This window comes from Pristis pectinata, chromosome 4 (assembly GCF_009764475.1).
Source record: "Pristis pectinata isolate sPriPec2 chromosome 4, sPriPec2.1.pri, whole genome shotgun sequence".
NCBI lineage: Eukaryota > Metazoa > Chordata > Chondrichthyes > Rhinopristiformes > Pristidae > Pristis > Pristis pectinata.
Genome location: NC_067408.1, coordinates 35,818,500 through 35,841,054, shown reverse-complemented (window position 1 = coordinate 35,841,054; position 22,555 = coordinate 35,818,500). Strand labels below are relative to the sequence as shown.

Below are 22,555 nucleotides of genomic sequence, written 5' to 3'. Positions count from 1 at the left end.
CAGTTGTAATATTTAACCTTTAATGCATAAGTGTAGTCAACATGATTTTTTTTAAACAAGGGCCAATAGATTGCACTCATAATTCATGCATAAATAATCATGTGATGCAGCACAAGGATAGTGTGGGGATATCAATAATTGAGAAAGTTAAACATTAATGAGAATCAGGAGTGTATGAGAGCAACCATTTTATCTGCTTGCCCAATAACCCAAGGAATTGGCAACAAACCACACACAGTTGGAAAATAATCAAACTCAGATTTTGTAATTTACACTGGTTTGGTCCAAACTGGAATGACTAACACCCATCCATCTATTCTAATGGCCATCAATTTTGTAGGACGCGATTAGAGCAACAGGAAAGCCCACACTCATGTAGCATTGGTCTAACGGACTAATGGTGACTGCTTAAGTGATATCAGTACAGAACGCATACGCGATACATCCTTAGACTGCTTGCTGGTTTTGGGATTGAAATCACAAAGGCGCGCTACTCGTTCCCATTCTGTTCCAGGTGTATCTTCTTCACAATCCTGGACAAAGGCCTCTTCTGCAGCTCTGAAATGATAACCAAAGGTGAGAATCTTGCACGTTATATTTGCCAGTAAAAAATTTTTTAGTGACTTAGCAAAATGCTGGTGATGCAAATTTTAGCTACTGCCACCAACTATTCCACAGATATCTTCAATAGGGGTACAAGTGCATGGACAGCAGCAATAATACTTCACAGTACCCCAAGCAGCTATTCAACAGCAAGTTTAGACAAATTAATCAACTCGGAGCTTTATGGCTGAGCTTACCATTTGTTCCTTTCCAACCCAATGCTTCACTGGATGTTCAAGCAAGGGTCAGAATTATTCCATCTTTGAACTGAAAGGGTTGGAGACCATTTGCAAAAACCCTATTAACAGTCTAGAATGATCAGATATTTTAGTAAAGGCCAAGGATTGAATCCAGAATCTTGATGGCTGTGTGTCTTAGAAAACAAACTCTAACATTTACTCATTATCACCAAATAAACTCACTCAAACTTCAACTTACTCATCCTCTAACAAATCAAACCACCAGAATCCAGGGTTCTACCTTATTTTACAAGGTCTTTTGCTGTTCCAATACAAAAGTTAAGCACATTCATAGCCTAAATCAGTTTGGCTTGAGAATTTCTCTACTCTAAATATCTGTGAATCAAGTCCACCATGAAGACCTGCTGTTCAAGATCAAATTACTGAACTACATTTTACCTGTTGCTATGCAAATTCATTAAAAATGAATGAAAGGATGGGTTGCCAATAGAGAAGCAACTTGATGGAAAACATCTTTATAGCCTATCAACAATGAATGAGCAAAATGTTGAATGTCTGAGTGATCAGTTACATGTAATTTCACAGAGATACAGCCAAAGCCATACAAATTGCTTGATCATGCAGCCTTTGCCAAATACCACAGCTCGAGTTTGAACTCCTGATTCTAAGTTTAGTCTTGTAGCAGTTAAGTTCAACTGGCTATTTAAGAACAGTTAGAAATTTTCATTTTCATCTTTTATTTTGCCAAAGGAGGAAAGAATTTCCAAGACACATGTTCTGCTTCCCTGGATTGAATGTTCATTCAGGTAACAATACCTACTAATTTGGAAGATTAAGCATTCAATTAGGATTTCAAAAGAGATACAGAAAAGTTAGAAATATATAGCAGAGTTCTTAGCTCTGATTTAAAAGTAACCAAGAGAACAAACTGAAATTCTGGAAGGAATTATTCTTGTTACTCCACAGAAAATCAAGGCTAAATATCCTTTGCATTCTTTACCAGGATGATAAAGATCAACTTGGACAGATGTATCTGAAAGCAGATTTAAGATTAGATATGGAATTGCAGCATGTAAAACAAAAACCAGATGAAGTTTAACACATCTTTTCACACAGATCAAGTAGATCTAACTTGCACGGTACTAACAATGAGGGAATGAGATGAAATGCAGACTTAAGTCAGATCAAAAAAGTTAGCATCTTCACCACAAATATTTAACATTCAAAGTTTGACAGCCTGATTATTGGCAACAAAGCCAAATTGAACCCAATGTTTGACTTAATGTAACCACTGGTTGTTTTGGCTATCACATGACCACAGCTTGCCTGGGAATGTCTGCATTTGGGGCAATTCTGAGAAACATCAAGTTATTAAATTTCAATTTGTTTGCTGCTATAAAGTAAATGCTACAAGGTTTATGTATTCTTTTCAACAAGCTCTTATTGTAGCAGACTTGAATTTTGCTTTATATTGCTGTCATGGGACATTCCATTCTTTAGTCCAGAATAGAAAGCTCAAAAGCCAACACTTTCCACTTGTGCACACATCTGGACTTGCTGACTCATTTCTCAAGTCATCCTATAGTTAAAATTCAAACCAAGAACACTGTCACTTTATGGAGACTTCAGAATTTTTTATTAGTCATGAATAATCATGGTCAACACTGCTGAGTAGATTCAATAGAAAATTGCATCACTAAAAAAAATGCAAGTATTAGTGCTTATACTGCAAGAGTAGTGATCCAAATCCCTTCTCACTGTACATCACCCATTTAAAAGTTTACATGATTTCATTCACCAATTTTAGTATTTATTGAACAAGTCTTAAGGTCCTTTGTTGTGAATGTATGATGGTTATGTTATCCCTCAAACTTTATTTCACTGCTTAATAATTTTGAACTGCTGCTCTAAATATCTCCAATTTTCCCACTTCATATTTACTCAAAGCATGCCCTGAATCTGGATCTCCAATGCCTCAACAATCCACCTGGAGCAAGTGGCCCAACTGCTTATTGCCAAGGCTTTATACAGGAACTTGCTGCAAAAACAACATCTGGAATTGAAATGTAATTACGGTAGCATGGAAGATGATTTTGGGTTGAAATTTGTGCCAAGACTTTTACACAGCAAATACATACAAGGAACAAAGTTTGTTGTGGATGCCAAATTAAAGTAAATAAAATGAGTTTTATTCAATGTTGAAAAGAATCGTTCTTGTTAAAATATATTGAATCGAGGAAACAATGCAGTGAAGTTGAAACAGTAATTGAAGTATGATACTAGCAACCTACTGCTGACACTACACAATGCGACAGAAGACAATATAGCATGTGCTCTAAGAACTACTGTCCAAGTTTTATGCCACAAGCATTCCCAATGAGGGGATGCTTATGAATGACAATAATTTTGCCTTGCAGCTTGTACAGTACCTCCAGGACCCCATCCTGATGCAGGGTCTTGACCCACGATGTCGACCATCCCTTTGTCTCCATTGATGCTGCCTGACCCGCTGAGTTCTTCCGCAGTTTTTTTTAAACTAACCAGTTTTAACCAAACTCTCACTCTGCAGTTATGGCCTGTGCTGACCACCAGGAGGAGAGATAAGCTAGCATCCATTACTAATGATTCAACATAAAATGTGAATGTGTCTGTCTGCAGGAACACAGGTTCAATAATACTGGTAAATTAGCTCCAACAACATTGTCTAGTCTCACCTGAACAGCTGCTTAAGGCACTGGGGGGGGGGGTTAAGAATCGAAGATAGGAAACAATGTCTTAACATCTTCCTTCTCAAAAAAGCTACAATTTGAATGCTATAGAAAAATCAGCTTACTAAAATAATTAAAGTTGGTTGTCAAATATTGATTGGCCCATTGTTCCAATCTAAAGATCAGACATTGCAAAATAGTCTCAAAACGCTAACCTTAACTCAGATTTGAAATTGCAAATATTCTGAAAAGGTGTTCTACAGCTAATGTGCAATTAAAAAAGAAAATAGCCAACATACACGTAGCCTATCACATCAGCGAAGGACTGTTTGTAGAAAGCTTCATCAGCGATCCTAGTGCACATGCATGTTAGTCCAGAAAGTGAACCAGCAGATCAACAGGAAAGGGAGCACAGAAGTTGCAACAGGTAGGTATGAAAAGGGATAAAAAGAGGAAGGACAGTGTTAATATTTTTAGTAATTATTTCACCTTTGCCTGGAATAAAGCGAGGAAAATAGTTAGATGAAGAAAAGTTCCATTGCAAATCTGCAGTGGAAAAGTATTGTTAGGGCAATCTAATTCTGGCAGTCCAAAGCAAAACTAATTTTACAATAGTCACATTACATGTATGGGCTCGATTTTCATTGGATCCGGTCACTATCTAATTTGAGTAGTCATACTTTAACATTCAAATCTCTGCATTCCAAAGCTAAAAGCATGCCTTTTAAATGTGATATCCCAAATAAAAGCACATTACACAATTTCCCAAAAACTAGTACTCACAAATATTGCAATCCCATTCCAATTAAAAAAGCATTTCTGTATTCTGTAGTAAACAATTGTAACAAGGACAGCAAAATCTGATTGTGGGGAATCTAATTCCTTCAAAACTCGTTTCAACTTCTTAAAGTTCAAAGTGATAATATTGTTTCTGAACCCCTGACATGTATTCAATTTATCCTCCTGCCCAAGATGTTTATGTCAAAACTGCTTCTACAACTCAGGCAGTGCATTCAACACGTCAATTTGTTGCTTTAAAGAAAAACAGATCAATTCCACATTTTAGTCCACTTCCAATTGCAATAAGCAAAATCTCTGCAGACTCCAACCACTCCAAAGACTCAAGGTTCCTAAAGTGGTATCTAGAATTGAAGCTTAACCAGCACTTTAAAGGCTTAGCACTATTCCTTTGCATTCCATGTCTCCTCTTAAAACTTCATACAGCATTTTTAATAGCCTTAATCTTGTGATCTTCAATGATTTATGAATCTTGTTCTGCAAATATCCCAAGGAAAGTTAATCAAATCCGCTAATGGGTGAATAAACAAGTTTAGAATAGAAGAATGAAAAATCCAATTGTTAAATATTTGATTACACCCAAGTACTTGTACTGCTTTAAGTATCTTATTTAAGCTGACCTGCAAAGTGCAAAACTTAATCTTAATTTTATATGTTGATATCAAAAATACAATTATAAATATTTCTAAGGGCTCTTTATAATAAAAGACATGATTTTAAATCCTGCAAACATCAACTGTTCCTCTTTTTGTGAATAAATTCTCACTAAAGCAAATTTGCTTGATCACATGGCAAACAGGAGAAATTTGAATAGATTTCTTTAAAGCACTTTAAGGAACAAAACCAAAATCCAAGGATATTAAAACCATTGTTCAAAAACATGCTTCCCTCCCTGACATAACCAAAGATGGGAAGGGTGAGCTGAACGTATGGTATATGGTAATTTTTGTAGCATCTTAACTCTACACTGGAGCCCTCGCCCACACTAGTTAGAACCTGAAATGCCTTACCCCAACCCAATTTCAGTTCATAATCACAAAATTACATAACTAGATTTGGCATTACTGCAAGGCATTCCTCAAAATATGCTGCAACCCCTCTACACACAAGTAATCATAAAATGAACTGATAATTTTGCAATGCTTTTATGAAAATTTACTCTTACTTGTACAAGATAGATGGAACACAGATTAACATCTGGACTTCACAAATAAAGCCCAAAATTAAAATTACTTAAATTGAGGGACTAGATATTCTGAAATAGTAATTGGAATTAATGAACATCCACCTGGATTAAAGCATCTCTATTCAAATTCCACTTTATTTGGAATAGCATGTAATATTAAATATCCAACTGATTACTAGTTAACTGCCAAAAATAATAAGTCCAGTTTTGAACAGTTATAGACATAATTTATCTAGTTTCTAAACTATACTCACTAGCTGAGCTCATAAGAAACTGCATTAGAAAAACACTTTTTTAATTTAAAATTATTGGGCATTCTAGAGCCTTCTATAAAAGCAAGCCCAAGATTTAGGACTTTCTACAGTCAAGATGAACTTCAAACATTGTCATACCTGTTATTTTTCTTTATTTTCTCCAATTGTTCATTCTGTCGAATGTACCACTCTTCCAGTTCCTTTCTTGCCTTCTCTTTCCATTCCATTTCTGCTTTTCGAGAAGCAGCATCTGATAAAGAAATGTTTTAGTTGCAGGCTTGATAAAAATACAAGTCACACTTGAAAAACCAATGGCTTGTACTTGCTCTATTTGATTCTGTTTTCCTCCTCCCAGTTTCCTGGCCCCGACTTCAGGAATCTTCTTATGCTTCACTTAGTTATTTTAGCAAGGTGTCTGATGTTTACAGGATCCAAGAGAAAGTGGCAAATTAAAAATAGTCCATAGGACTGCAAAGGATCAATAGGAGTTATGGTAACTGGAGAATGCATGCAAAGGAGTTTGATGGATTTAGTACAGTCACTTGCATGATAAATAATAATTTAACTCGTGCGATTGAGAAGTTTACAAAAAAAAATGCCAGTATAATTCACAATAAAAACATCTAGGCTACAGGAAGATAGCAAGTGGTAACTGAATTTTTCATAACAGCAGAGTGCAGAGGGGATTTCAGCAAGTTGATGGTAGAACTGGGACAAAAAGGTGAATAAGCTGAGGCTGCTTCATTTGAAGTAGAAAGACTGAAAGGAGATTAGTTGAAATGGATAGATCCAACTATAAAATTATGAAGCCTAGACTGACAAGAGTTAGTAACTAGGGAGCAAAGTAATTAGAAAGAACAGAGGGAAGCTGAGGAAGTATTCTGGAGTAATGGGGATAGAATTGACTAGGAAAAATGGTGGAGGCAGAAGCATGCTTCATTATGACATCTACTGAGTGCTTACAAAAATACTAGATTCAGAACTTGCATAGCTACAGAATGAGAGTTGGAGATCAGCCATTCACTTTTGGCTGCCAGGGACATGGACCTGATTGGTAGCCTGTGAAAAGTCAATGCAAAATGAACTTAGCCATGCTCCCAATAGAAATTTCACTTCTGAGACAAACCCAAGACAACAACTAATGTGCACGAGCAGAACAGCTTACTGCAAACAAAGCTTCAAAGTAAAATACCTCTCTTCCATAGAGTTAAAATTACTCCTCAAAGAGCAATGGTTTAGTTCAAGATTTTCATTATAGTGCATTGATCCTCCACTTGGAAACAACCATGTGGAAAACAGTTGTTTTTAGTTCTCCTGCTACACAAGATTAGCTCACATCTTCATTTTATGAAAAGCATTTGGGTCTTAGTTTTACTCATGTGCACAGAGTTCTTACCAAGATTTTCTAGACGGGTTATCTGTTCTTCTCTCCACTTTCGAATGCTTTCTGGTTCCTGACTCAAGCGGTCTGCTCGAGCTATTGCCGCATAACTGTCATTTGGACCATTTGATTCCTGTATTAACAAATCATTACACAAGTATGACTCAATTTCTATTGATAGGTATGCACTTACCAATCCCTGCTTAAAATGTACAATATGGACAATTCTGCTAGGAATTTCATCTTCAGATTATGTTTAAGCATAATATTAGTACCCAGAACATTTTGATAGGTGCAATTAGAGTTTTTATTCTCTTCATTGAGGTTTAAATTAGTTTCCTTTACTAAACTGTAGTCCACCATGTACTGCATCACCAAGCCTTGAGATGTTAAAATACAAAAACTGGCATTACATTAAGTGATTTGTGACATCACTACCCAAGTGATTTATGACATCATTGTCAATTCAGAAAAGTTCAAGGTCATATTATTGATTTTTTTTCACATTAACAAGCCATCAACTTTCAGGTCAAGTTTACTGCCCACTCTTCATATCTGTCACATGTTAAAGTACTTTCCTGTTCAATTAAAAGAATCAAAGATTTCAACCAAACTTCTAGTTTCTGCTTTCAGGCAAAGCTTTGGGGACTACATTGAAAATAAAGTTTCTAAAACCTTGCTTTTAAAAAGCAAGCTTCAAAATTGCAGGACAGAATTCACACAAGATTCAAAAATCTCAGTAGAAGAGGAACCCTTAGTTTCACTTTAAATCATTACTAGTTAACAAGACCCATACACTGGGATCTAATTTAATGGTCCTAATTTTGCAGTCAGTGCTGACCCCCAAGTTCTATATTTAGCATGGTATAGAACACCCAGCATCCATTCATGCTACCAAAACTGCACGGTATCAGGATTTCATATGCACAAATCCTTTTACATTGACAGAAGTAGAAAAAAAAACCCAGCCATAAAAATGCTAACAGCCAGCCAAACTTGTCAAATCACTTTAAAATTCATCCAAAATTAGAATATGCTAAAATCATTCAAATAAAAATTTAAAACATTTCAGGGTATTAAAAAGGAGTCAAAAGATTAGAGTATTGAACACACTTCTATTCAAATGAATGCAGGCACCATTTCTGCACAAGGTCTACACAGGTTGTTAAGCAGATTCTTCACTTTGAAATTACTACAATTGAAAGTTTGTTCCTCTCCTTCCCTCCACCACCACCCCCCCCCCCCCCCCCCCCCCACACACACACACACTAACCTGGTATACTTCTCCATTAACTGCAGCCAATTCTTCTTTAAAACCATCTAGGGGGAAGAAAATTCAGTGAAGATGCAATGAAAAGTTTAATGATCGACATCTACAAATGGCCAACTAGCCAAGTCTCAATTTTTTTCTGCTATGTTTGCATTGAATTTTGACTTCATGCCATTCAATTTATCAGTGAATGTGCTGAGAAACCAAACAACTTTGTCAACAGCACCAATTTCCACATTTAAGTGGAAATGTTTGACAGAAGTTGTCTGATTGCCAGTAACTGTGCCATTTCTACTGCAAAATCCTAGCCCAATAGATTACAGTCAGTATTGACCCAAATACTTCAATGCTCATTCGCAAATTAAATTTATTCAGATTAAACCTTAGGATGTATACAAATGAGCTTCTGTCTTTCCTGCAGAGAAGGCAAGCAGTCTACAATGAAATTAAAATCTGAAATAAAGAATTTTTGGTCTTTTCCACTGAGCAATCAGATACAAATAGGAAGAGGAAACATGTCCAAATTGCTGCAATATACACCTTGTGTCATCAAGATGTCCTATGAATTATTTAAGGCAGACAGCTACATTTCATTCTGAGGTCACAAATATCCATAAGTGTAAGGTTTGACAGCATTTTTACCTTTGTGTTAGTTCTTTTAAGTATTTTGCCAAGTTTGCATTGAATGCCCTTATTTTCTCCAGGTTCCGTGATACTATGGAAAGCTCAAGGATGTCAGCAATATCTGAACAAAGTGTAAACAGCCTGTTGGCACCAACAATACCTTTCCAAGCCTAAATGTTTATGTTAGATAAATTAGTGGCTTGGCTCAACATAGAATATTTAAGAATTTTCAATTTGGGGGATATTTTGCCATTGAAGGAATATGTCATGGCAAGCAAGGAGTACTTTGAGAAAACAAAAGTTGAACAAAGAATAAAATTAATCCTGTGTACAAGTGTATTAGTCATGAATATATTCAGGATTCAGCTTTCACAGGTCTCTAGTGTAGAGTTCCAATGATTCACAACCCTCAAAAGAAATCTTTCTAAATAGACAGTTATCCTGAATGTTGGATGACGTTTACAAACATGGAATACAAAGCTGGAAAAGCAGCACAAGATTCAGGTGACAGAAATAAATATGGTTTAATGGTATGTCAAAAACAGGGCTTAGAACAAAAGATTCAGTTTGAAAGATGCATTAATTGCAAACATTCTACTTTGACAAAACTTCAGCCAACAAGAGGCACAAAAATGAAAAGGCTTTAGTCTTTTTTTTGCTACCGATAACAGTTTTAATTTTAACATTTAATATGGTTCAACTCACCCTAAGTATCATAACATTACTTGCGTTATTTGTCAGACAGTGCAAGGTCAGAAATTGAAGGGTGAAATTTATACCCAAACTTCAAAGGACATGTGGAAAATAATACAGCCCAACTCCTAAAGGTGCTTTTGATATACATTGAGTTCAGGAAAGATGATAAGAGCAGGTTGAGAAAGTGGTTTATAAACATACAAGACCCTACACATTAATAGACAGTCATGAACAAAATTGTTTAGCCGCAGCTGAATTAGTGTGACTTGTTCTAGATGCTAGACTTTTGGAAAGATAAAGGCTTTAAGATCTAAAGAAGAAAGCAATCACAAGTGATTAAAACAGAAAATGCTGGAAAAAACTCTGATCCAGCAGCATCTGTTGAAGAAAAGTTAATGTTTCAGATCTGGAACAGTCAAATACTAAATATTAACTGTTTCTCTTCCACAGATACTGCCTGAACCAGTGTTTTCCCAGCACTTTTTAAATTCAGGATTTCGAACATGTGCAATTTTGTTTTGCTTGTCATCCAAAGCGATTCCAGATGAGGCTTTAGTTATGCTGATAGAATGGAGAAACTGGTATTCTTTTTCTTGAAGCCAAGGAGGTGAAGCTGATCCGAAAAGAATTGAAATAATACATGGTATAGACTATTGGCAGATCAGAACCAAGGGTCATATAATGAAGGCCAATCCCTTAAGGGAAGAATAATTAAATAGATCAAGGGTTAATGACGGCAGAAAGCTCCAGCACAAGGGATTCGGGGGCCCTCGTACAAAGCACAGAAGCTAGCATATAGGTGTAGCAGGCAAATTGGGAAAAGCTAATAGAATGTTGGCTTTAATTTTAAGGTTAGAGTACAAAAGTAGGGTAGTTGTACTATAACTGGAGACAGTGCTAGTGAGCCCACATCAAGTACTCCACTATTTCCACCCCTCAAGATATAGCACCGGAGGCAGTTCAGAGAACTTCACTAGAATGAATCAGAGTACAGGTGACTGAAGTAAAGAGTGAACAGACTAGGTCAGTTCTCATTGGAGTTGAGGCACAATCCTATTGAAACAAGATACTAGCAAATTTGACAAGGTAAATATGGGGACGAAGTTTCATGGAGAGTCTAGGATCACAGAATATGGTGGTGGGTTAGGGGGGTGGTGGTGGGAGGAAGAATTTCTCTCAAAAGGAATGAAAGTATTTAGAATTCCTTGCCTCAAAGCTGTGGAGGCTGAATCCTTGAATATAGGCTTTATTCAGTAAGCAAATTAAGGGTTATAGAAAACTAGACTTGGAAGTTGAATCAGCCATTCTTACTGAATAGCAGAGCAGACTTGAGGGACAAAGTGGCCTAGTCCTTCTATGTTCTTGTGAGGCAAGGAACATTTTATTTTTAATTATCTAAAGCACCAAGTAGGTAGGGCCTGGAAGGTACTGCCAAAGATAGTAGTAGAGGCAGATTTAACTGCAGTGCTAAGAGCTGAAGAATTTGAAAGGGAAAAAAATTGCAAGGTAACATGGAGAGGAGAGGATTGGGAATGAGTGGATTGCTTTTACATTGAACCATAGCAGATTCCACTAGCCAAATTGCCTTTTTCATGTTGTAACCACTGATCATTTGCAACTGAACTTGAATACTTGTCTACATGGCCTTGAAGGCTGCAAGTCACTAAATAAATGAAGCAAATGAAAAAGGGGTTAAAAAGGCTTTGTACACACTTTAAGTTCTATAATGGATGTCATTTGACAAAATTGGTAACCCAGTTTATGAGGCCATCCCTATGGGGTTGTACGTCAGGTAAAGCAGGAGAGCACAAGAGTCAAAATTGACCTTCACTGCATAACAGCAAAAAGCATACCAAAACATAATACACTAAGTCAGAATTTGCCAGCTTTCACTCAGCATTTCTTTTAATGAGATTGGGGGTGGGGGTAGTGTTTGGAAGCAGAAGCACATGGCTAGTGTCCCCTTTCTATTCAACAGAAGTTTATATTTCTATTTTGACAAGGATGAGAAAATGCTAGGTTAATATAACAGCATCAGTGAATCACTTCAGGTAAAATACACCATTTAATATGTTGTGCTTAGCTGGTAAGATGTACCAATTTCAGGGCACAAAGTCTAAACATTAAATAAACACTCAAACCATGGAGTTAATTGCTTGCTCAGCAAACTGAAAATTGTAACCTTCCCTGTTTCAAATTAAACAGAACATTAAAACAATTTCTGTATTAGCATCATCCTCAATGATACACACCAAAATCCAAAAAGCATACCAAAACATAATACATTAAATCAGAATTTGCCAGCTTTCACTCAGCATTTCTTTTAAAGAGGTTGGTGGTAGGGGGCAGTGTTTGGAATCAGAAGCACATGGCTAGGCGCCTCCTTTCTGTTCAATTAAGCATTCTGAATACTGGCCATAGGCCCATCATTCTCCTCGTCACAGAATCAGGAGCACACTAATGCAGTGACAAGGTTACTTCTGCAAAATGTCCATGGAGTCATGGACCAAGGAAAGCATGGACTTAAATGCTGGAGTTAATGATTACCTCTTGGCAAAATAGCAGAATATTTAGTTTATTCTATTGGTAAGCAAGGTCTAGGACAATTTAAGATTCATGAGCTCAAGCCTTCCATCAATAAAGTAATTTTGACTGCATACTCTACTTTTCAAAAGATAGATTAAATGTCAAACTAGTCTTAACAGGAAGAACTTTGAAGCAAAGAGCTACTGAAGCCAGTTCTGCCATTGATAACCACCATGGCAGAATGTGACTATTCCCAACTGCCTTGCTGTCTAAGAGAAAAAAAATCCTCACTGTAGAATTACATAATTTGCTTGGCCTGTAGTTGTGACTACGATTGATTTAAACCAGGGAAAGGGCAACAATTTACATTAGTATATCAGCTGGAGAGATAAGAAACAATTACCATTTGACTGCTCTTGTTCATTTCTGTGAAATTGCAAACGTCAAACTTCATCCTTTACATAAAAGTAGACCAAAACTATTTAAATATGGAAGCAGTCAACTATATTTGAGCAATGGTGTATACATTTAAATATTAGGTATATGAATTTACAATTAATGTGGCCCAGAGTCATGTACAAAGTGGCCCAGCACTCAGTCTTCAAACACCGTATCAACATGAATAGATATTTGAAACTCACCTGTCCTAAAGGTTCGAGGTATTAAGATTAGCGACAAAGCACAATGCAGCCACGGAAATACTATGTTTATAATATTAGTAACCCATCAGATGGCAAAATGGTGAATTAGTTGGATGCGGCTGCACAAGTCACTAAACCCGAGATACTGGGACAACATATACCAAAAGGTCACGAATCCATCTCACAAACAGCAGGAAAGCTAACAAAGAGAAACTTAATGCACTTCTATTGAAAGCATTACAAAACTAATTGGCAAGTACCGCATCAGCAAACTACAGAGTTCACATAACATTCAAAAATCTCAGCGGAGGAGGAAGCCTCATTAGCATATTTGGCAGCAGCTCTCGGGACATTACGCGGGAAGCACTATAAAACAGGAGTTGTTCTTCCAGCTACTTAATGACAGATGAACAATACGAAATTTCTCTCGAGCGGCGCCAAAGCAGGAAGTAAGGAAGGCGACACAGGAGCACAAGCTCCTTTAGGGAGCAAGCAATGTCATCCCGGCCCATGACGCTGCGATATTCAATGCTGCCCAGCTCAACTTACAAACCACCGATTGGCGTGTCGGCAACCCGCAGTCGACCCCAACACAAGGCCGGTTTGCCGACTCAGGGTCTTCTCATGGAGTCGCCCAACAACACTGCCCCCGTAGACACCCAATATGAATGGAAAAGGCCATACGTGCCACCTCAGGGAAGGAGCAGCAAAGCAAACAGCTGCAGGGTTGCCGAGCGGGGCTGGGACAGGAGTCCCGGCCGTGCCCCAGCTCCGCCGCAGGCCCTCCCTCCCTCCCTCTCGGCCCCGCTCACCTCCCACATCGTCCGAGTGCGGTTGCAAGGCCGGCGGCACCTCGCCCCCGTCCAGGATACTGAACCCTTCGTCATTCTCGATGCCGGCGATCTCGCTTTCCTGCTGCGCAAGGAAGGCGGCGGCCGGGTCCTCCTCGGCGCTGCCCGTGGTACCGTTGTCGGAAGAAAAGAAACCAAAGTCCTCAGCCATCTTCAGCGGGTTCCTGAGTCTGAGCGAAACCGGAAGTGAGCCACGACACACCGGAAACCACTCCAGCTACCTGACGTCACCTTTATTCCCCCCGCTCCAAGCCCCGCCTCGTCACCACGTGACCATCCCTGTTGTGCAGAGGCTGCAGTCCAGCATGGTTGCAATGTCAGTGCTTTAAGATCTTTATTTATTATTAGTCACATGTACATCAAAACACACAGTGAAATGCATCTTTTTGCGTAGAGTGTTCTGGGGGCAGCCCACAAGTGTCGCCACGCTTCCAGCACCAACATAGCATGCCCACAACTTCCTAACCCGTACATCTTTGGAATGTGGGAGGAAACCCACACAGACACAGGGAGAATGTACAAACTCCTTACAGACAGAGGCAGGAATTGAACTCGGGTCGCTGGCACTGTAACAGCATTAGCTAGCATGAAGCAGTGACGCTGACTGCATACCCAGAGAACTTTGGTTAGCTGAAGCTGTTCTTCAGGACTGGCATAGCCAATTCAGCAGAGCTGAGCCAAAGGGAAGACCCTGCAGATTGCTGGAAATCGGAAATAAAAACCGAAAATGCTGGAAATACTCAGAAGGTTAGGCAGTGTCTGTGCAGAGTAAAATTTGAGCAAACATTTCAGGTCGATAACTTTCGACAGAGTTCTCATGAAGGGTAATAGATAAGGTCCTACTAATGCTGGGTGAACTACAAAAAATGCAGCTGATTGGCAGAAGAGGCAAAATTACAGTAAAGTAATATTGCTTTTTTTAATAATAGTGATGAATTGGAAAAGTCAAAATCAGTTGGCATATTTCAGAGGTGGGAGGGGAGAATCAAAATTAGGTTATCGCTGACATGTCTTGAAATTGTTGCAGCAGCAGGACAGTGGAAGACATAGAAATGACTATAAATTACAAAATAAATAAATAGTGCAAAAATTATAGTGTTCATGGACCATTCAGAAATCTGATGGTGGTGAGGAAGAAGCTGTTCCTAAGTCATTGAGTGTGGGTCTTCAGGCTCCTGTACCTCCTCCCCAATGGTAGTAACAAGAAGGGGGCATGTCCCGGATGGTGAGGGTCCTTAGTGATGGATGCCACCTTCTTGAGGCACTGCCTCTTGAAGATGTCCTCAATGGTGGGGAGGGTTGTGGCCATGATGGAGCTGGCTGAGTCCACAAGCCTCTGCAGCGTCTTACGATCCTGTGCATTAGAGCCTCCATACCAGGCTGTGATGCAACCAGTCAGAATGTTCTCCACCGTACATCTATAAAAATTTGCAAGAGTCTTTGGTGACATACCAAATCTCCTCAAACTCCTATCGAAGTAGAGCCGCTGGCATGCCTTTTTTGTGATTGCATCAATGCATCAGGCCCAGGATAGATCCTCCGAGATGTTGCCACCCAAGAACTTGAAGCTGCTCACACTTTCCACCTCTGACCCCTCAAATGAGGACTGGTGTGTGTACTCCCGACATCCTTTCCCTGAAGTCCACAATCAGTTCCCTGGTCTTGCTGACGTTGAGTGTGAGGTTGTTGTTGTGAAACCACTCAACTTTAATGCATGAGAAACAGCTTAAACTACATAAATATATTTTATAAAAAAATTAACTCCTGCTGAGAACCAGTTGTTGTCCTTCCTTATCACATGCAGCACTGGCACCGGCTGCATCAATGGCCCATGGTGGTGGTGGAGGTGGGATCTGTAACTGCTTTGGCCCCTCTTACACTGGTGAAGGTATCGCTCTAACACCTGGCCCAATCAAAGCCCTGGAGCTGGTGTCACTGTGTCCGATCAGCAGACCAGGCTACCTACCTCAAAACTTCTGCAGGCAGTCCACCACACCCACCATTTTTCACATTGCCTGGTGACTGCTGATCCAGATATTTGTATATCAATCCTTTTGTCTACTTCCCTCTTGCACCATCGCCGCTGTCTCTATGGCATCTTTCTTTCTCTCCCTCCTTGCCAGATTGGTATTGATGGAGTCAGCTTCTGTGTATGTGTTATAGAGTTCTACAACGTGGAAACAGGCCTTTTGGCCCAATTTGTCCATGGCAACCAAGATGTATATACAAGCTAATCCCTTTTACCTGCATTTGGCCCATACCTCTCAAAACCTTTTCTGTCCATGTATCTGTCTTTTCAACATTGTAATTGTACCTGCCCCTACAGCTTCATCGAGCAGCCCATTCCACATACCCAGCACGCTCTGCGTGAAATGATTGCCCCTCGAGTCTCTTTTAAATCTTTTCCCTCTTGCCTTAAATCTATGTCCTCTAGTTTTTTTTGTGGGTGTGTGCGTGTGAGGAAAGAGAGAGAGTTTGCAAGTGGGGGATTGAGTTTAATGGCATACAGCACTGACGGCCTGGTCCAAAACATTGCAATTGAGGCGTACTGTTGCATAATCTTCAACATTCCAGTTTAGCTAGGGGTTCAGTCATTGCTCTGAAGCATTAACTCTGTTTATCTCTCAGTAGATGCTGCTGACCTGCTGAATAGTTCCAGCATTTCCTGTTTTATTTCAGAGGGACTGGAGATACTGCAATGTTTATGTCATTACTTGGCCATCTGCAAACAACAATGTCTTATCCTTCCAACTCGACTAATGAGGAAACACCGTTGCCTCCATTTATCATGCAAAATAATCGAATAAAGATGCTTCTTCTTCAAGGTGTCAAATCAAACAAAAACTCCACATCATAAAACAGAACGTTATGTAAACTTTATGTAAAGTTTGTGAAAAGCAAACTTTATGTAGTAAATGAAAAGCAAATAAAAAACTGCAAATGCTGAACATCTGATATATAAACAGACAGACTGGAAATACCTAGAAAGCCAGGCAGCATCGTGGAGACAGAAACAAAGTCAGCATTTCAAGTTATCATCTTTTGTCAGAACGAGGGAAAGTTAATTATGTTTTAAAATGCAGTAAAGGGAAAGGGATTGAGAGAACAAAGGGACTGTCTGTAACCTGGTCGAGACCAAGATTAATTGATACGAATGATGAAGGTGCTGGTTGACAGAGGCTGGTGAGAGTTTGATAATTACACTTAGACTTGTCAGTCACCCTCTTTAGACAGCAACAATTACCTTGGTCTTCACTCTCTCATAAATCTCTGATGTTTCCTCCACTTCTCCCTTTCTGCAACTCCATGCATGTTAAATTACTAACTGTTCCTAGTTCTGATGAAAGGTCAGTGACTAGAAATGTTAAGAAGACACAAGAGAATGCAAATACTGGAATCTGGAGCAAAAAAAAAACTGCTGGAGGAAATCAATGGGTTAAGCAGAATCTGCCAAGGCACAGATTCTGTGGATCTTTCGGGTTGAGACCCTGCATCAGGACTCCGAACTTGATGCGGGGTCTGGACTAGAAATGTTAACATGGTTTCTCTTTTCAAATTAGAGAATTGTAACAGCATAGAAGAAGGGTCATTGGCTCCATTGAGCCCACCTTGACTTTTTCTAAGAGCAATCCAGTTAGTCCCTTGAGCAAAATACTGCAGATTCATAAGCCCGAAATAAAATCAACATGCTATAAGTATTTAAGCAGTGTTCATGGAGTGCAAAACAGAATTAACATTTAATTGCAAGCTCAGAAGAATTTTGATGAAGTCATTGATCTTAAACATTAACCATTTCTTGCTCCACAGATGCTGACTGACGTGCACCATGCTTACAGCATGCATTTTCCTTCACCAAATTACCTAATTCCTTTTTGAAAGCCATGACTAAATCTCCTTCCATCACTGCTTCAAATAGTGAATTCCAGTCCAGATCATAACTATTAATTAGTGAATTCTTTTTTCTCTCATGCCACCGTTTCCTTTTGTTCTCTTATTTTCCCTAACGAAAATAGTTTCAATGTATGCATTTTTTAAAGTTCCTGAATGATGCTGAACACTTCTTTTAAACCAATTCTCAATCTTCTCAACTAAAAGAAAAACAATTTCAGCTCCCCATTTTTCTAGGTTATTGAAGTCTTTCATCCTGGGCCAATCCAGTAAATTTTTCATGCATCATCTCAAATTACTTGCTTATTCTCCAGTTTCAGTGTAGTAGTGGTATTTACTTGAAATGCTTACATTCAGCACAATATATGTTCAGACTTTGAATTTAGAGCTTTCTTAATTGCATTTTAATATTATCTCCATTTTCCATACTCCAATTAACCACTATCCAAGGTATAGTAGCATATTTTTGTTAATGAATTGGGAATCTAGAGGCCTGGACTAATGATCTGGAGAAATGGATGCACAACCTATCCTGGCAGTTGGAAGATTTATATTCAGGGAATAAATTAAATCAAAATTAAGATGGAGGTAAAAAGTTAGTATCAGCAATAGTGATCATGAAACTAATGGATTGTTATAAAAAACAATTTGGCTCACTAATCTACTTTAGGGATAGGAAATCTGTTGTCCTTATGAGGACTGGCTTATTTATTAGTTGAGGTTCGTAGTAACATAGTTGACCTTTAACTGCTCTCTGAAAAGACCACTTGTGTATAACTGCTGGCCTTGATAGCAATGCCTATATACTGCAAATGAATTTAAAAAAGTCCATCCATTGGTAACTTTTAGATAAAATCCATGTTAAAATCAATCCTGTTGCACTATTATCAGACATTAATCAATCTTACAACTCCCCCAAATGCCTTAAGGTTAGGTTATTCCTATGCCACTTCACAGAATTATTATTCAAATGATATTGCTCTATATGTCTACAAAAATTAGGGACTCCAAAGGCCATCAATTTCAACTGTTTACCAAGGGATGATATCCATTATTACAGATAATGTAGGCTCATTTAAAACAGAATATAAGTAATCATAGTACTTTCTTAATCTAACATTCTCTGTTTCTACCATTGATAGTAATTAAGAGGTATGATAAATATTCTATTAATACTACTTATGCATTAATTATGAAGAATGATCTCTTCCTTAGAAAATATGTACAAATATATTCTCAAATCAGAGGAAGCTTTACGTCAACTAAATATTACAAATGGAAAGAAAGTAACACATGAAAAGCCAATGGGGCAAATCTTTTAATATGCACAACTCCACCAAAATGTTTTAAGATTAGGCTATTGTAACCTTAACCAGAAGAAACTACTTTAACATTTTACTGAATGATAGGAGTTTAATTGTGAAATCCTTTTACTGTTCAAGCCTGAATTTTCTCCAGCATTAATTTGCATGATGTTTTGGGTATATACAAAAGACAAGTTGTGTCTACAGCACCTGATTATGTTCAAGCAATGTTAGATAACTGGCTCATGGTCAACATCTGTCTGATTATGCTCCTGCTAATTGCTTTAGGACTTATTAGGTTAAAGGTAGCAAATAAATTATCATTGAATGTCTAAGTTCTGTCATCCACATGTTTATATCACAGATCATTCTCCATTTCCAGCTTGTCTTATAGCAAGTATTCTGGAATTGTGATAATGATAAAAACGGTAACTGAATTATAATACATACCAGCTTAATAGAGACGGGTCATTCTTCAAAAAGAAGTTTTAAACTTATTTGTATTTAATTCAATTCATCCAAAAAGGCAAAAATACCTTCATCTTCTTTATGCTTTGTGTGGTATGTAGCTGCAATAAAATATATAACATTGATAACTATGGAAGAGAGCTCAAAGTTGTATTACACAAAGGGCTTGACAAGGTGCCACGTATATCTGAAATTTGATTTCTTTTTTTATATAGACACCACATTCCAGTAAATTATTTAAACTGCCATTCTCCAGGTGTCTTGTTAGACAGGGAATTATTGCCAAAGCAACGTGGTTACTTCACATCCGCCCTGATCCACCCACTTATATTACTTAATAGGGGCCACTGGACTAAATACTCAATAGTTATTTCTTTGCTTGGAAACATTACTACCATCAGGGAAGTAGTACAGGAGCCTGAAGACCCACACTCAAAGTTTCAGGAACAGCTTCTTCCCCTCCATGAACTCTTCCTTGTTATTCCTCTTTTGTACTATTTTATTTATTTGGAACATAATGATTTTTACGTCTTGCACTGTACTGCTGCCGCAAAACAACAAATTTCTCAACATATGTCAGCTAGCATGCCTTCTTTGTGATGGTATCAGGTGTTGAGCCCAGGATCAATCCTCCGAGATGTTGATGCCCAAGAACTTGAAGCTGCTCACCCTTTCCACTGCTGACCCTTCAATAAGGACTGGTGTATGTTCTCCCAATATTTTTATTGAAATCAAACAATGAACCTCAAATTATAAATGAAAGTTTGAAACTTTGCCATGTCAAAAAATGTACCCCAGCCCCTCCAGCACACAGAGAAGCCTCAAATATATTGGCACACAGTTATGGAGGGTAGAGTCAGAACAAACAAGCCCATTGAATATTCTTTGCTTTGATCCGTGAATGACCACCTTGATCATGCCCAAAAGCACAACCAAAAGGCTGACTTACTTACCCACACCCCTCTTTCCCTCAACACTCTGCTGCAGGTAACCACAAGGTTATGACTGGAGGACTGAAGTGCAATGACAAATTCAGGTCCATCATCATTTCATCTGAAGCACTGACTCTTGTTTCTTTTTCCATATCACAGTTTCCCTACAACAGCCTGCCCTTGAAGCTTTTAGCTACCAGTGAAGGACACAGTGGAGATTGAAAAATTAACCCTGTATTTGTATGGCCCTTTTAACATAGTAAACATGCCAAGATTGTGGTTTCCTTTGCTTTGTTTGATATGGATTCCATTAATTGTGCCCTTCATGACAGGATTCACTGTTGATTGATTTATCTGGATTGATTCATAGCTAACTGTCAGCGTGACATCAGCGGTCTTCACTTTTCTGCTCCCGTCACCCACTCTAACCTCACCCCTTCTGAACACTTTGCTTTCCATGCTTTCCGCACTAACCCTGACGCAGGTGGTGCCGTGGTAGTCTGGTGCACTGACCTCTACCTTGCAGAGGGCAGACGCCAACTCTCAGACACTTCCTCGTACCTACCCCTGGACCATGACCCCACCGAGGACCAGGACATTATCTCCCACACCATCACTGACCTCATCACCTCAGGAGATCTCCCCCACAATACTACCAATATGATAGTCCTGCAACTTAGGACTGTCCACTTCTATCTTCTCCCCAAAATCCACAAGAAGGACTGTCCCAGCAGACCTATTGTCTCTGTGTGCTCTTGCCCCACTGAGCTCGTATCCTCGTACCTGGACAATATTCTGTCCCCCTGGTCCAATCCATTCCCATCTATATCCGTGACACCTCACACGCCCTCAAACTCCATAACTCTAAGCTCTCTGGCATGTGCAACCTCATCTTCACCATGGACATCCAGTCCCTATGTACCTTCATTCCCCATCACGATGGCCTCACCACCCTCTGCTTCTTTCTCAGAGACAGAACCAGTCCCCTTCCACTAACACTCTCTTCTGCCTGGCTGAACTTGTCATCACTCTAAACAATTTCTCTTTCGATTCCTCTCACTTTCTACAGACCAAGGGTGTAGCCATGGGCACTTGCAAGGGCCCCAGCTATGCCTGCCTCTTTGTTGGCTACGTTGAACAGTCTCTGTTCCAAACCTACTCTGGCCCCAGTCCTCAACTCTTTCTCCGCTATATCGACGATTGCATTGGTGCCACCTCTTGCACCCGTGCGGAACTTGACAGTTACATAAATTTCGCCACAAATTTTCACCCTGCTCTCCAATTCACTTGGACTATCTTTGATACCTCTCCTTTCTCGATCTCTCCATCTCCATCTCAGGAGATTCATTATCCACCGATGTTTTCTACAAACCCACAGATGCCCACAGCTACCTTGATTACAGCTCCTCCCACCCTTTCTCTCAATTTCTCTGCCTCCGCCGCATCTGCTCCCATGATGAGGCTTTCCACTCCAGGACCTCCAGGATGTCCAACTTCTTTTCTAACCGTGGCTTCCTTCCTACTGTGGTTGAGAGAGTTCGCACCTGCATCTCTGTCATTTTCTGCACCTCTGCTCTTACCCCCATCCCTCCCAGACCCAACAGGGATAGGGTCCCCCTTGTCCTCACATTTCATCACACCAGCCTATGTATCCAACACCTCATTCTCCCCACTTCTGCCATCTCCAACAGGACCCCACCACCAAGCATGTCATCCCCTCCCCACCACTTTCAGCCTTTCATAGGGACTGTTCTAACCATGCCTCCCCACCCCCAAGTCCTGAAGAAGGGTCCTGACCTGAAATACTGATCATCTGCTTTTCCCTATGGATGCTGTCTGGCCTGCTGAGTTCCTCCAGTGTCTTGTTTTTTTTAATCTGGATTGATTCTGCTTTACGACTTAACTAAACAGCATTGAAAGCAATACCAATATTTTGCGTACTTCAGACCATATAATTGACATCAGAACAGCATCAACAGAGTCAATTTGCCAAAAAGTATAATTGTTTTTGGGAACGTTTTGCTTTTGTTCTTTAAGTAACAGGATGCGCATCAATTTAACCAGTTTTTTCTGCTAAAAATGCCGTTACAGTTACTCAGTTCCACTTTTTAAACATTACACGGCGACACATTTGTAATCACCTGCAACAAATGCGCATAATTCTTCTTACCGTGCTTGTTTTAATAATACATGAACATCAAATAGCTGCTGATAATCTGAAATAT

At 39.1% G+C, this 22,555-nt stretch overlaps 1 protein-coding gene across 3 annotated transcripts; it reads right to left on the bottom strand.

The window, feature by feature from the left end:
- Positions 1-22,519, bottom strand: LOC127570004 (clathrin light chain A-like). Of its 3 annotated transcripts, none has more exons than XM_052015168.1 (7): positions 22,501-22,519; positions 13,700-13,908; positions 8,404-8,450; positions 7,146-7,263; positions 5,888-5,999; positions 3,811-3,864; positions 1-558 (listed from the first exon to the last, which is right to left on the bottom strand). In XM_052015168.1, exons 2-7 carry the CDS (start codon positions 13,887-13,889, stop codon positions 387-389), a joined length of 693 nt encoding a protein of 230 aa, XP_051871128.1. In that variant the 5' UTR covers positions 13,890-13,908; positions 22,501-22,519; the 3' UTR covers positions 1-386. The 3 variants fall into 3 exon arrangements, with proteins under 3 accessions (XP_051871128.1, XP_051871127.1, XP_051871129.1); XM_052015167.1 differs by lacking the exon at positions 22,501-22,519 and adding an exon at positions 19,381-19,499; XM_052015169.1 differs by lacking the exons at positions 3,811-3,864; positions 22,501-22,519 and having other exon boundaries at positions 13,700-13,945.
- Positions 22,520-22,555: the final 36 nt, after the last annotated feature.

Excerpts from the sequence above, each read along its gene's own strand:
- LOC127570004 (XM_052015168.1), bottom strand. The coding sequence starts at position 13,889 with ATGGCTGAGGACTTTGGTTTCTTTTCTTCCGACAACGGTACCACGGGC. Across the intron at positions 7,264-8,403 it reads TTAATGGAGAAGTATACCAG|GAATCAAATGGTCCAAATGA; the intron begins GTTAGTGTGTGT and ends TTGTTAATACAG. Across the intron at positions 559-3,810 it reads GCTGATGTGATAGGCTACGT|AGCTGCAGAAGAGGCCTTTG; the intron begins GTATGTTGGCTA and ends TTATCATTTCAG.